This window comes from Zootoca vivipara, chromosome 9 (genome assembly GCF_963506605.1).
Source record: "Zootoca vivipara chromosome 9, rZooViv1.1, whole genome shotgun sequence".
NCBI classification, from domain to species: Eukaryota; Metazoa; Chordata; class Lepidosauria; order Squamata; family Lacertidae; genus Zootoca; species Zootoca vivipara.
In genome coordinates, this window is record NC_083284.1 from 31,268,421 (window position 1) to 31,284,388 (window position 15,968).

The window sequence follows — 15,968 nt, forward strand, 5'->3', positions numbered from 1 at the left end:
TGAAGTAGTCACATGACTGCATCATTGACTGCCCAGTTCTGTCAAGATCTTTTAGGTGCATATTTCTCCCATCAGGAACAGGATAATGACCTGTTGAAATAGGTGGCAAATCCCTCTGGAATGACAGGGTAAGGATCAAAGGTGACAGCTGGGAGAGCTTTCCTCACAGAGTGTGTTTCTCACCTCTGAAGAAACAACATGTTCTTCCTCATGATCTTCCCTCACGTTCAAAAGAAGATGTGTGTGGAACAAGAGAGAATTTGCAGAAAATAAAACTGACAAGAAAGTGGATATATCCCCTCTAGATTCCTAGTTTAGTTTGATGGGCAGATGTAAGGAAGACACTAGGCATCAGCTCTGCAGATAGCTCTCCACAGAAAGAAAAAGTGCTACAGATTTCTTATAGCCCTTCTCCTGCTTGAGTGACATGGTCACAGGTAGTGATATTAAACTCTCGAGAATCTTTTGGAGAATATTCTCGATTAATGAGAATATTAGAGAACTTCCATTTAAAATTGGAGAATATTCGCTGGTGATGGCACCAGTAATTGCCATGTTAAGGTTTGGTATAAGGAAACTCAGTAGTTAAATCATATTTTATTCTTCTGTTAGAACATGTTCATGTTATAGGATAAGTCAAAAAATACAATTGGCATGTTAAGGTTTGATACAAGTAAATTCAGTAATAGGTATCTTGTGCTTCTAATAGCTCTAGCAATAATTGTTTTGGTGACTAAAACAAAACTATGTACATACATATAAAAAAGAAGGCATTAACATTGAATATATTATCATTATATGATAATATATTTCAGTATGTCAATATCTGGTAAATGGTACCTTGTACCATTGAATGGCACTGCAAAAACCAGTTAAAGGTAAAGGTAAAGGGACCCCTGACCATTAGGTCCAGTCGTGACCGACTCTGGGGTTGCGCGCTCATCTCGCATTATTGGCCGAGGGAGCCGGCGTATAGCTTCCTGGTCATGTGGCCAGCATGACAAAGCCGCTTCTGGCAAACCAGAGCAGCACATGGAAACGCCGTTTACCGGATTCCCGCAGTAGCGGTTCCTATTTATCTACTTGCATTTTGACGTGCTTTCGAACTGCTAGGTTGGCAGGAGCTGGGACCAAGCAACAGGAGCTCACCCCGTCACAGGGATTCGAACCGCCGACCTTCTGATCAGCAAGCCCTAGGCTCAGTGGTTTAACCACAGCGCCACCTGCGTCCCTGCACAAAACCCAGTTACTGGCACTAAATAAAACTATAGAAACAACTGTTTAAATCAAGGCCACCTCACATGCTGTTACACATAATTGTATAGGCCTAGGTACTTTAAGTGTATAAAGCATTAAAGCTACTTTCTGTAAAAAATAATCAAAAATCACACTGTATGGCCAAGGGTATAGAATTGCTAATAATACGGTAACACCAAAATAGAAATAAAGGCTATTACATATAGTTGAAATACATACAAATTCAAATGTTCATCACAATAAATGAATAGCATTTTTAAAACTTAAAATAAAAAAACAAAAAACTTTTCTGTAGCTCACATTTCAGAACTGCCAATGGTGAATGACACAATGCCCAGTAATGTAACTGGATAAAACAACAACACCATTATTCATTACTTACACTGGCAACATCACAGCTTGACTTACTATTTACTACAGATTGTTGTCCTGCTCTTTAAGCACAAAACCCCCCAAAACAAATCCTCTATATTGCTCAGCATGTTAATTTGGTTGTGTAAATGGGCCCTACCCATAGTAATAGGTTTTTTTTCTTAGCTCTCTGTGCAGCTAACATTGGTTTCATTCAATCTCTCTCTTGAGTTTAGATTATTTGGGACTGAGGTTTTTTTTAGTTTAAAAATAGAAAAATTGTATCTGTGATGAATCAGTAGTAGCAGTGGCATTTACAAAAATGTTTTACTTCTCCAAACAAGTAAATTACTTATTCTCTATTTGTATAATTTATGTAGCTCTCAAAGGCATTAGATGTGGCTTAGCATAAATGAATGCTCATCTCCTGGGATGGAAGGTGAGATTTAAGTGCAAAGTGTTCTGGGGCCCTCCTGGCTGTTGAAGTCAGAAAGGGAAAAAAATGTAGTGGAGTTTGACTTTTGATTAGTCTTTTATGACCTAATTGTAAATAGGGGAACATGGACTGAGTCACTGAAGAAAGGTATTGCTATTTTTCAATTCAGATATGATGCAGGCCTAAGTTAAACATCTTTCAAAGGGCAAATTACAATATGAAAAAGATTCCTCTAGTAAAACTCTGTAGTGAATTATGGTGGTTTGATTGAAATGCATTGGGAAGATTTGCTTGTTTTCTACTGATGTAACATTTTATTATTATGGCCTGGTGAAGAGGGTTTGCAAGTTGTGCTGAATTTTTGATTCTTGGCCTCTTGCTGTTGGAAAACAATCCCAGACAACCTTTAACGTCTAAATATTTTCCAAATAATTGCATGAATTCAAGTTTTTATTCTGTCAACTTGGGGCAAAGGCTTGCTAAGAAAAAGTAAGAAAGCCAACTATTTTTTTGGTGGTGTCAGAAAACACCAAGAAGCTACTTTGCTTTTGCCTTTGTTTTTATCAAATGTGTATCTTATGGTTCCTCCAAGGAGGTCATGGTGATGAATAAAGGTTTGTTGCTTTAAATTTACTCAATGTTCAAAGCTAAGGAGTTGTGTTTAGTACTGTGCTGGTGGGATTCTGCTGGTGCAGTGGGATTTTCCTCTCCTCCTCCACTACATGCTCTCAAGAGTCTACTCCAGAGAGTGCCCAATCCTCTGGAGCTGATTTTGAGGCTGGGCAGCTGAACACTGGAGGAGACAGAAGAGGAAGGCCCATTGAACACACAGGAAAAATTTGCACCAGCTGAGCTGCAGCGCTTTATAAAGCCTCAGAGCTCTATTCCATGTTCCTTGAGATGTTTACGATTATATGAATTAAATGTTTTGCTGTGCTTTTTATCCTTTTGATAGCCATAGCTTTTCAGGTCTCCATCCTATGCGCACTTAGAAGTAAGTTTATTAAATTCAACTAGACTGCCTGCCAAGTAACATATTGGGAGCAGGACTGTCAGTTAGATCAGCCTAGAATGGCTTATTTTTTGGTATGAGCTTTCTTGTATCATTTCTGATTCTATTTTGTTCTGTTTCTACACTTGTCAGTTTTTTGGCAACATTCATTCCACCCCCTTTTCTCTCCCCCACCCCTTTCTTTTCAGTCTTCTGCCTCACTATTCCTTAGAAGACAAAAGAGATAGGAAAGAGGAAAAACAAGGGGGTAGAATAAGTGAGATCCCATTACCAGGGAAAGCAGTTTAATAGTTGAGATGAATCTTGCTTTCCTGATAATACATCCTTGTCCCCGTCCCTCTTCCTTGACTGTTAGCATGCTTCATGTTCTTAAGCCACACTGAACTCTGTGGTCCTGCAGCTTTAGAGTATAATAATGCTCTCACTGAACTAATTGGCAAACCCCCATTGGCTTTAATGGGAGTGAGCTCCTAGCTTTTAAACTGTTCATACTGAGGTTGGGAGCTTTTCAGTAAAGTGTGTTCTGTGGCCAGGTATTTTTGCATCGTGCTAAAGTCTAGTTCTGCATAATTTTAACCACACTCAGATATAAAATGTGCTAAGCCCATCCCAAATGCATTTTATCAAGTGAAATGTTGCGTAGAAGATCAAGGAGAGTGAGTACAGCATGTTTAGTGATACCTGGTGGAAGAAGGTAAGGAATTTGTTTAGCTTAATACAAAGAAGCAAGTTCAGAACATAGTGAAATTCTATACAAAACGATTGAATAAACTAGAAATATATTCATGTTACTGCAATGGGAGTCTGTGTGTAGGCCACAGTAGAATTACAGAGCAGAAATAGCACTAAGCAGGCATTGCAGTTCAGTAAAAAGGAAATGTGATGGTGGGGGGAGTGGGGATCAACAAGGATAAGGTGGGGATCAACACTACTCTGACCCTATCCCCTCTTGTTTGAGAGCACATCACATCACAATACTGTTGCTGAAGTTGCATAGGTCTGGGGTTTGGTCTGAAGAGTACAAAGATGTATAAGCTTTGAACTTGTTAATGACTGTGATAGTGTAATCTCTCCTATAAAGATAGAACCAGCCTTGTATTTAGGGCCCTCCAGCATTTGACAAGTGAAAACAGCTAGGTATTCTTGTTGAGTTAATTAAGCACGTGCCTCCTAGTGTGGTTAGTGAGTGAGCTGCTTCCAAAAGGAATCTGGCAGAATGCCTCACCCCTAAGAAGTTTGGAAACTGTTAACTTCAAGGCATTCATTTTCATACAACATGTCTTAATGCAGTGGTTAGCAAACTTTTTCAGCAGGGGGCCAGACTGTCCCTCAGACCTTGTGGGGGGCCAGACTATCTTTTTTGGGGGGGGGGGATGAACAAATTCCTATGCCCCACAAATAACCCAGAGATTCATTTTAAATAAAAGCACACATTCTACTCATGTAAAAACACCAGGCAGGCCCCACAAATAATCCAGAGATGCATCCTATATAATAAAGTCCAAGTGTCTCTGCGTCCAGTCCCTGTGTCTCTGGGTTTGCGCTACTGCGCATGTACCCCACGGGCAGCCGATGTGACTTGGAACGCAGAGACACTTGGAGCGCATGAGGGCACGAGAGAGACAGACAAGATGGCAGCGGCGGCCGAATGAAGCGCCAGGCAGCGGCAGCCGGATCCGCTCGAGCTTCTCCCTCCCTTCCTAGCCCTCAGGGCTACCTTTCCTGAGAGGGCAGAGAGAGCGCTGACAGCCACGGAAGCGTGTGGAGGGGGACGTCCGCTTCCTACAAAGGGGCCTGGTTGCGAACGGAGCCTCGGGGACCAGAGTCCGTCCTCCCTCCCCCCATCCTCCATACTTCCCCCGTCCTCTTCTTCTTCCTCCTCCCACCGACAGACCCCTCGAAATCCTGGCTTTTTCGTAGCGGCAGCTCCATCTTGGTCCACCGCCACCTCCTCCGCCTCCTCCTCACAACCCTCCCTGGCCCATGAGAGGAGCGGCGGGGCCGCGGCCTTCCCTCCCTCTGTGCGCTCGGCCGCGGGGCACGACAGGAGAGCGAGTTTGTTTGCTTGCGTTCCCGGCGCGCCCCGTGGCCGAGCGCACAGAGGGAGGGAAGGCCGCGGCCCCGCCGCTCCTCACACATATGTTCTAGCGCCTGTTTATTTAATGGGCTCAATGACACTAGTTTTAAATAAAAGGACACATTCTACTCATGTAAAAACACTGATTCCTAGACTGTCCACAGGCTGGATTTAGAAGGTGACTGAGCTGGATCCAGCCCCTGGGCCTTAATTTGCCTACCCATGTCTTAATGGTTAAATATTGAGCTTTAGCATAGGATAATGGCAAAATCCCATGAGATGCTCCAGAGGGAGAAAGAAAGCTAGGCCTGTTTTTCAAAACTTCATAAACCCCAGCAGAAAAATTACCTTCCTGATTTCTGACAGAACTGAAGATGGAACTTCTTTGGATATGTGCTGGGATTTGGAGAACATAAGATATGGCAGAATTATCACTCTTTCCATGCCTTCAGCATATGAGAGAGTACCTTATATTTTCCCCAAGTTCTCAGTGTGTGGCTTGCAGTGGTTGCTTGTGCCCATTGGGACTGGTAGGGTGGAAGGTAGGGAGGTGGCGCCAGAGCAGTCAGCTATAGTGAGTATGGACAAAAATTACCTTCCTTTAAATTGCAGTGGAAATCTTCCTTTGTCTGAGATCCAGACTCTGCTTCTTCATCTCTCTCTTCGTCTGGTTTCTCTGGGATCCCATACCTTGGAGCAGTGCTATTTTTCTAGAAAAAGAGGTGCTGGAACTCACCATGAACACCTCCCTTGTTCTCTTTTGATGGCAATGGTGCTCACCTGAGAGGTGCTGGAACTGAAAAGAAGCCCTGCCTTGGAGACACTTTCACATCACATTCCTGCTACCTCCTCTTCCTCCTGAGAAGTCTCACAATTGTCTTTCAAACTACCCACAGATGGAAGTGCCACATTGGATGCAATCTTCCTTTGATTTTTTTTAAGCATTAAACAATGATGTATTAAAAATAAAAGTTCTTAATTGTGAAATCACCTTGTCTTCCAGAATCTGTCTGTGGGTAGGGAAAGGCCATAGGGGAAGAGCTGTAGCTCAGTGCTAGAGCATCTGCTTTGCATGTGGAAGGTCCCTGGTTAAATCCCTGGTATCTTCAGGTGAAGCCGGAAAAGAGCCTTCCCTAAAATTCTGGAGAGTCATCTAGCCCAAGGGTCTGACTCTGTATAAATCAGTTTCCTATGTTCCTAAAGGAACAAGTACAAATATCTGTTTTTAATTTGTATAGATGTGACTGTAATACTGTATTACTTTCTTATTGAATTGCCCAGAGCTGCAATATAATTATTGAACAGCCACATATGATGTTGACTATCTTTGGCATATTGGATTAGCTGTAGAGCAGTGAAGCTTTGCCTACTGTCTTGCCACAAACTCTTAGCATGCACTTTTGGTATTCATGGTTAACATGTTGGATAAGTTGGATAAGTACAAAAGAAGGTATATAGGGATCAATTAAAATAGGAAGTGTGTACCTTTTCTGTTGTTGCTAGGATCTTAAAAATGTTGACCCATTTTCCTGGTTGCTTGTAGCAAGTTAGAATCTCCTCCTGAAAACCACATAGGGCAGTGTTTCTCAACCTTTTTTGGGCCACAGCACACTTGTTCCGTGAAAAAAATCACGAGGCACACCACCATTAAAAAAGTTAAAAAAATTAACTCTGTGCCGCCCTATATTATAATTATGACTGTAAGAAACACTTGCCAAATATTGCTTTCTGGCGGGTCAGCGCTGTGTATTGGTGGCCGCCAGGCTCGTTTGCACTGAGCTTTGGGAAAGAGGAGGAGAAATATCGCTTTCCGGCGGGTCAGCGTTGGCTATTGGCGGCCGCCAGGCACGTGACAATGCAAATCACCCTTCTCGTCGCGGCACACCAGCCAGCGTCTCGCGGCACACTAGTGTGCCACGGAACAGCGGTTGAGAAACGCTGACATAGGGAAGTTTTTATAAATCGGAAAAGGGTGGGTTCCATTTCCTTTAAGGTGATCAATGAGCCACAAACATCTAATAAAGTTATGTGTTAGCAGGCAGACTAGTAGAGGGTTTTTCCTGGGTAAGTGTCATTTATGGATTAGTTGCAAGGTGGGGTTATCTTTTCTTGCCAGAATGATCAGATAAAGAATAGTATTGTTGCTATACACTGCATTAGAGAAAGCTAATTGACCAGCAGATATACCAGCAGTGATAATGTCAGAAGATACCGTGCCTTGTTAGACCCAACGGGTTGTATCCAGTGCTGTCCTTTCCCTTACAGAAAGCTCTTCGATCCAGAAGGAAAGTGGAGAGGTGATTTTTGTGAATTCTCCTGCATCACCCTTAACCTTCCACACTGTTCCAGCTTTGGATACAATAGTGTATTGGATATAATCTGAAGACAATGCACCTGCAGTTATAGCTGTAATAAAGTAGAATACTAACCGTAATTTATGGTGCTTTAATGCCATACATTCCATGTTTTTTTTTTCCCGGGGGGAGAGGGTGGTGGTTCAGAATTGCTTGTTTTGCAGGCAATTTTCTGCACAGAGTTTGCCCTCTGACTGCGGCTGCATTGCGTGGGACTGGTGGCTAGATTGTCTGAGATTCCATGATCTTGGCAGGCTGAGAAGGAAGTCTGAAATAAGGTTTTATGATGATGGGCTGGCAGCTCAGACTGTTCTAACCACTTCCATTTTCTGCTCCAGCTGCATGGTTTCCCAACAAATTGTGCTGTTGGCAACTGTGCCCACTCTTGCTCAAACAGAGCCCAGAGTGAGTCTCGGCAGATGGAAATACCAGCACTGAGCAGGATCAGCAGCTAGGCATGCCTCTCTATGTTGGAAACTCTGTTGTGCTGTCTGATTTTGCAGTGTAGAAGCATTGTATTTACAGTGGGGAAGACTCTGTGCAGCCTCCAAGAGGGGCTCAGGCTTTGAAGTGTCAATGAAATGATAGCAGCCTGGAGCTCTCCTGGGACACAGCTGGGTGCTCTGCAGCTGGTTTTACAACACTGTTCTGCATTATGCACTCTGTAGCTAATCTTATGCCACGCAGCGTAGCATATTGGTGGCTGGGTGTGCTCCCTGGGACACCGGATATGCTCTGGCAGCTCATGGGGACTTACTCATTTTTAAAATGTCAGATTCTCTGTGTCTCTCTGTCTCTTTCCGCCTCACCTGTCCTTGGGGAAAATGTGTATACGCCAATATATGCAGAACACTTGGAACACATAATGGGCAGAGTGATGATACTCAACAATAGACATGTGTGCTGAATTGAGAAATATCATTCTATCCAAGTATTTAACCATTTTACACAACCCCCCAGTATTTTGACTTCCTGATAATGAGTTTTCTTTTAATGTGGTGACTGTTGGACTTTGTGACCTAGTTTGCATAATCTTAGTGCTATGGAGATGATTTGTCTTAGCAGAGTTAGCAAATACGTAAGCGGACTTTTTTAAAAAAAAAATATTTTGAGTGGCATCAGCACTGCTATCTTGTTTGAATTTTTTGTTGTTGTTGAAATATTTCATTTTAATAAAGCAGCCTTTCCTGAAAACACTGAGAGGAAGGAAGGCTTGAACCCACCTGAGGACACCATGATGCCAGGTGACAATTGCACAGGAAATAATTGGATGTGCCCATTTAGAGAGCACTTGAATTCAATCTGGAGATGCAAATGAAGAATGTGAGCCCTGCTTGTGACTGGGATTGACTCCATTTGGAATCTATGATTGGGAACTTCTGAGTTGTGCTGATCCCAGGGGGCTTGCACAGGGAGCCAAATAAAAGTAAAAGGGGGCCTACATAGGAGCATTCAGGAGTGTGCTCAAACCCTGCCAATTGTTCCTTTGCAGCAGCAGGTCTGTAGGGCAGGTGGGCATGGCTGATGAAAGCAACCTCATAGTTCAAATTAGTACCCCTGGCAGGCCCAAGATTGGCCTGGGGGCCAGACGTTCCTTGTGCCTGGCCTAAACTAAGCAACAAATATTGTCACCCTTCCTGAACTATTTCCTCCTGTTTGCTTTTCTATCTACTGTCGGGAAGGACTGCAAACAAATTAAAATGAATGCAGTTCCTAACACAGTAAGAAAATGACAGAAGGTTGGTAATCATAAGAACTGGGTTTAATTCTGCTTTAAAAAAGCACATTGCAGTGTTTACATCATTACTCAATTTGAGACATGCCATTCTCCCCTCCTAATATGCACATGCTTATCATTACTTGTTTGAAATAAAATAATGAAATGCATACCATCATCTAATCTTCTTCCTACTTTGATAGTGGAATATCAAATCCTACAAAAATGATACAGTTTAGTTGCATTCAGCCATTACTAGGCAGAATAATAGCCTCAGTACATCTGTTTGATTTATTACTATTTTAATTTTTAGCCTGCTCAGTCAGCAGCTCCTTCATTTAGCCTCCTCAGTGAGCAGCTCCCCCCCTCACCATTTATTTACTCTAATTTTTATTTTGTTTAATAAAAAACATACGTATTACTCAAAAGGCCTGTCTAGTGCAGCCCCTGCCACAGACAGCAGATAACTTTGGGTAGTTCCCATGTTGGAGATGGTAATGCCCCACCACTTGTCCCAGCATCTGGTAACTTACAGAACATTATTTTGCTTCATTTCTTGGCTGGTGGACAAAAGGTTTGGCTCTCTGTGCACACAGTCGGAACTTTGATGGTATACTTACATACATGCATGGACAGACAGAACAACCATGGATTCTGCTGGTAACAATTTTGACAGCACTTTTTCTAGTTGGTACAATCATGAATATAGACCAAGAACAAACAAAAAATATATGGAGATGCACATAATAAAAATAAATTTGTCCAGATAATTTGGGGCATAATATCTTGACAAAGGGAAAAGATATAAAAGATTGGTACAGGATAATGGTTTCTGAACAACTCTGTTTTTTAATGTAATATGACCCTTTTTGTAAGATCAACTGCATCTATAGAGTACTGTACCTAACTTTTCAATAGCATGTTTTCCATGAGGGTGTGGAGAAAAACCTGAAGAACAGCTGCAAGTCACTTGCTACAGTTGGTGTCTACTGTTGTATTAATTGTATTAATTTATATGAAGATGGAACTATTACTGTATATTGAATGATCACAGGGACCTTAAACTGAGCCAGCAGTTTTCCTCCCACACGTTCATTATGACATATAGACCAAGGAGTGGAATGAAAGTGTCGCTCTTGCTTGCCATAGTGAACTATTTATTTTTATTTATTTATTTCATGACATTTATTTCCCTCCTTTCTTCCAAGGAATTCAAGGCAGCAGCCATAGTTGTTCTCCTTCCGTTAACAAACTCCCAACCACCCTTTGATGATGTATGTGAGGCTTAGAGAGAGAGAGAGAGAGAGAGAGAGAGAGAGAGAGACTGGTCCAAGGCTACTCAGTAAACCTCATACACTCTAACCACACTGGTTCCCACTGAAGTTGGCTTAGACAGCTTATGTGAAAGAGGGATGAGCAAAGGCTACCCTGAGTCCTGCATCCTGCCAGAGAAAAAAAGACGGTATAAATAAATTGATGGTGATGATAGAGACCCCTTTTGGGCCAAAATAACCATTGTTCTCAGTTCCATGTTTCTTTTCCTCTTCTAGGCTTGTCAACCTGGTCCCAGCATTCTAGGTCTCAGCATCGGAGAAGTTCATGCTCTAAGCACGAAGATCGGAAACCATCAGAGGTATTCTCTTGATTAAATGCTCTTGCATCTTGCTGAAACACAGATGTGTCTCCTTTTCCTAATACTTCTTTTTCTTTCCTTTTTCTGCTCCGTCTCAGCTGGCACCCAGCAACCTTTCTTCTGGCCAGGAGATCAGGGAGCTCAGCTGCTGCCACAGTCCCTGCCAGCATCAAGTTAGTTATTTAGCCATGAATATTGGGTTAGTTTGGCACCAACCCAACCTAGTTTTTTTTAAATAGTCCTTTCCCTTTTCCTTTTCAAAAAATATATCGGGGAATATGTTTTTTTATTTTATTTGTGGTGAACAGTGAAAAATGTGTACCTAGGAGTGTTTCCTTAGTTTCCTAACCATTACGTGGCACTTACGAGTAATAGTCCTTGTTCAACAAAGCAGTCAAACCAGAAAACTTTGTCTCCTTGAGTGCTTCATCTGCATTGCTTTGAGAACAGATCAAAGGAGGAAATACAAATCAGTTTGAACTTTTCATGATGGATCATCAAGTGCAATCTGTTGCACACCTTACAAATTGGCAGATGTCCTTTGAGCCAAATATGAAACTAGAAGAAAAGGGATATTCTTTGTAAGTTGAACTTATTAAGAAGACTGTCTGGTTCATCATAACCAGATATCTTATAAGTTCATGTTCGGGGTCTTGCCCTGGCAGGTTTCTAAAATCTTTATCCCTCGCTTGTTCATGCTCATGACTGTGGACAGTATAATCCTTTGGCCAAGTGAATTAATATGTATGGGTTGCCTCTTTTGTTCTGGTGGTAGAAGCAATTCCATGCATGTAGATTGGAGATGTGGAACCTTTTTGACACAGTGTGCCAGATCTTTATTGCCCTCCCCCTCAGCCCATGTGCCAACTTTAACATGTGAGTGGAACCACCCACTTAACATCTTACATCATGGTGAGGTCAGGTGGCTGAAAGATGGGCTTTCCTGCTTGCCTCTCAGAGTTGACTTGCAGGGTGTGGGGAGGGGTCTGCTTCCCCAGTGCATTCCTTACAAGGAACATGCTAGAAAGCAGCACCAAGCAGGGTTGCATGGAATGTGCTGGTGAAGCAGCCCCCTATGGAGATCAGAAATGAACTCTCTGCTCATCAGCTAGTGAGCAGAGTTCATTCCTGCTGTCCATAGGGGGCTGCTTCACCAGCACATTCCATGCAGGGGAAGTAGTTGGCAGCTGGGTATGGTTTTGGGAAAATGGCCTTGTGGGCTAAAGATGTGCCTATGGGCTAGAGATTCCCAACTCATGATGTAAATGAATGCCTGCACAGGCCTGCTTCTTTCACTGAAATGAATAGGAAAGCAGTTGCTGATGGACCTCCCATGCTTATAATTAGATATTGGATATGTGTGTGTTCCTGTATGTTTCCCATTTCCAAGTAGCTTTCTTTCTCCACATCTACCTCCTTGTAGCATGTCTGTTTTTATATTAATTGAATTGGTACTGAATGCTATTATGAATATTTTAATATTCTAACAGCAATATGTCACTTTCAAAGCTCCCTATATTTATTTAAAGCATTTTACCCCTACCTTTGCGTAAAAAGGCTCCAAGAGTGGCATACGTAAGATCAATAACAGTGAAGAATGCAGTCTGTGTCTATAGGCTTACAATTCGAAAGACACTAAATGAAAGGGGTAAGAGATGAGGTGGGAAGAGGAAAGGCAGGCAAACTCAGCACCAGTTCTTAAAGTTATATTTGAAGAACTGTGTGCCAGTCACTGGGTTGGAGGTCAGTAATTCTGCAATGCTGGATTTAGGCATGCGGTTTGCATCTGCAGAGCAGCAGGAATGGCAGTGCGAGGCAGTGATTCTTGGAAATTATATCCTTGATGTTCCATTAAATCCTCCTTTGTTTTGTGGCCAGAGCAACTCATCACAAATGTTCAGCTCAGGCGTTCACACCCTGTTTTTCTCTAGGCAGTTGAAATAAGGGGTTTTTTTAGTCTAAAATATTGTCCCTGGCACAAGAGTAGGCATGGGCAATATATCAATATATTGCCCAGGACCGGTATGTGGGGGGAGACCGTGATGACCGCTTCACTCAGTGGTCTATCGCCGGTGAAACCACCACCGCTCATGAGTCCCTCTGCCTTCAATGCTTTGAGAGCCAAACAAACTAGCTGGGAGCTGGAGGCAGTGGGACAAGCGGTGGCGGTTTCACCTTCACCAGCGATATACTGCTGATGAAACCACCATCACACTCTGCCCCGGCAGAGGGAGAATCAAACTGAATTGGCGAGGTGCTGCTGCAGCTTGTTCCTTCCTTCACTTCTTTAAACTGCCTGTTTGAAGAGCGTGCTGCTGCCCTCACCTCAGCCAAGCAGTTTTATGGCGCCCCTGACCCGCCACTGGCTTGCACAAGTCAGTGGTGGGATGGTGCTCCCCCTCCCCAGCTGAGAGATCCCTGCTCCTGCTCCTGCTTCTACATGAGTAGGAGCGGGATCCGGGCTGCTCAGCTGCTGTCAACCCCCGGATTGGAAGGTAAGGAATCCTATGAGGCTGTCAACTCCTGGATATGAAAGTAAGGGTGCTGAATAAGGGAATTTCCCGCAAAAAAAGGGAAAGTTGACAGCACTGGCGCAGCATGAGCGGCAGGGGACTCAGGGCTGACTCCACTGGGGGCAGGAGCCAGTGGAGTCTGACCAAGGGGCTTAGGGCTCGCTCAGCTGGGGGCCGGTGCCTTACCGCCCCCCAGGTGAGCAGCAGGCTGGGGCCAGCTGTATTGGCCATATCCTGTGAGGTGCTGGTGTGAAAGCACCTCAGCTCCCATGATGAGAGCTGTGGCAGTTTCACCCAGCATCTCTCTGGCTGGAGCCAATGCAGTTTTTTTCAGCATTGCAGTATATCGCCCAACCATGATGTTTTACTGGTGAAACACTGTGACGTTAAAAACCCAACATTGCCCAGCCCTACACAAGAATAAAATTATTCTGTAGCTTTTGATATTTTGCAGCATTTTTAGAGTTCCTGCAGTATTTCCCCCCAAAACACCACGTTTCTTTACATTCCTCTTTTCCTAAGCATTCTGTTTTTGGTTTTGTTTCTCTTGAGTTCTTGAAAAAATATTGTTTGGTAAAGAAAGGGTGTTAAAAATTCTGAAATCTCCCTCCCACTCTCTATGCAGTTGTGGGTCACAGGGGACAGACAGGAGCTGTTGGTATGTCAGGAGTGCCTTCTCAACCTAAATGTAATATGCTTTCTATTTAGCCAAGAAGGCAGAGTCAACCATTTCCCATCACTGCTGTGTGGGTGGCTCAGTAGCCTGTACACCATCATTTGAGTTGTATCAGACTCTGTGATACCTTTTTATATCCCTGTTTTAATCTGTCCAAATTCCTGACTAAATCTACTTTTTAAAATAAAAAATCACCCTCCCCCCCCTTTCCATTTTGGTTACACCCATGGTGATTTGAACAATGTTTAACTTTATACTTAGCAAGACTGTACAATTTGCAACTCTCTAGTCTGGTGGAAAACTCTGAAAGGGCAAAATGTGGGAAGGCTCACTACATAGAGTATAGCAAACCCAATTGGTGAATTGGGTGGTTCCCGTGAAATATATTTTACATCACTGCTAGCAGTGTTTGGAAAATGCAGCAATCCTCAAAGCATGTAGTCTTCATCAGTCCCAGTAAAGCACTGCGATTAATACACGACAAGTGGTTTGAGGATTTCTGCCAGGTAAACAATATTATTTTGTGTCACACACACAGAGAGAAAGAACAAGAGGGAGAGGGAGAGGGAGAGAGGGAGAGGGAGAGGGAGAGGGAGAGAGAGAGAGAGAGAGAGAGAGAGAGAGAGAGAGAGAGAGAGAGAGCTTCCTGGTCAACCTGTTTCCGCTTTATAAGAGTGTGGAGTGATGCTGGCTGTGTGCCTTGCTGACTGCACTGGCCATAAACTGATGAGTCTTCAGACAGAATATTTTAGAGGTCTTGCTGGTACTGCATGGACTGATTTAGTCACTGTTTGTAGCAAAACCATCTGGCCTCACTTCTTCCTCCATCCTGCCCCAGCACCTTTAAAACTCCAGATAAATACCCTTCTGTTGGCATGTGGCAGTTAATATAGAGATTTGAAGATGAGGTGCTAAGCATGAATGATCCTTGTTACTTTGTAATAGCAGAAGCGCAATAAGAGATCTGGAAGGTGCTTAGGCATGCAAAGCCTTGCTCTTTTGAAGCCTGCCACTTCATGGTTTGTATTTTGCTGATGAGCAGTGACAAATCAGATTGCATTGCACACAGGCAAGTGCTTTCCGCAAAGATGTATGGCTCTAACTCATGACACATGTTGGGTTAGGGACCCTTTCCCTGCTTGCTTGTGGCTGATAACTTCCTACAACTTCCCAAGATGTTTTACTAGTTTCAGAAATCATTCACGTTCAAAGCACAGTTTGAACCATAGCTACAAACAGTTGTAAATCTGGATGACAGATGTTGCTTCTAGTGGTAAGCATTGGAGATATATTGGCTATGAACTTTCCTGGCTGATATTTTGGTTTAAACTATGAGACCCAGCATATGTAGCATGTCCTGGGTCTACAGCATTTTTTGTGGTGTTGATTCTTAAATGGATGTACATGGTTGTTCATCTGACATGCATTGTGACCTGCCCGTATCCTGTATCCTCCTGAGTTTCATTTTCATGGTGGCTGAGATTCTGCAGAGACGCTACTTTCATGATCATTGGTGCAGATTTAGACTCTGCCTTATTATATCTGTTAGAATGGGTGCAAGTCTTGCTGTTACCAGCTGTGCCACATAGGAGTGAATTGAAATGCAACTGGCGATGTGGTCTTAGGTTGTGACTTTTTTTTTACATGTTAATCAACATCTGATAGGGTGTACTTTGTAGGAAGGTGCCTCCCCTTGAGTTCTACTCATAAATGCCACTCATGTGTCTCACTGAGCATGCGCACGGAGAGCAGAGTTTAATGCCTTGCTGGCTCTGCTCCCTCCTGGATTGTTAGCCAGCTCTGCATAATTAGTTGAGCTCTTAAGTGGAAAGATATGGTTGAAGCTGAAAGACTTTGCTGGTTTGTGTGAGGACTTATAATCATTTCTTATTGGTAGGAGGGAGAGACCAAACCAAGCAGGAGACAAAGTGCCTGCAAAGTA

The 15,968-nt window shown here is 43.1% G+C and overlaps 1 protein-coding gene across 7 annotated transcripts in view; it reads left to right on the plus strand.

Annotated features, from left to right (window-relative positions):
* The window catches only part of JADE1 (jade family PHD finger 1), a 71,051-nt gene that overhangs the window by 28,691 nt on the left and 26,392 nt on the right, over window positions 1-15,968 (plus strand). For 5 of the 7 annotated variants that reach the window (XM_060278593.1, XM_035114057.2, XM_060278594.1 and 2 more), the window contains 2 exons: window positions 10,755-10,837; window positions 10,936-11,010. In XM_060278593.1, the coding sequence (XP_060134576.1) occupies window positions 10,755-10,837; window positions 10,936-11,010 (158 nt within the window). Of the gene's footprint in view, window positions 1-10,754; window positions 10,838-10,935; window positions 11,011-15,968 lie in introns of those variants that run through there. The other 2 variants (XM_035114056.2, XM_060278596.1) reach the window with 2 other exon arrangements.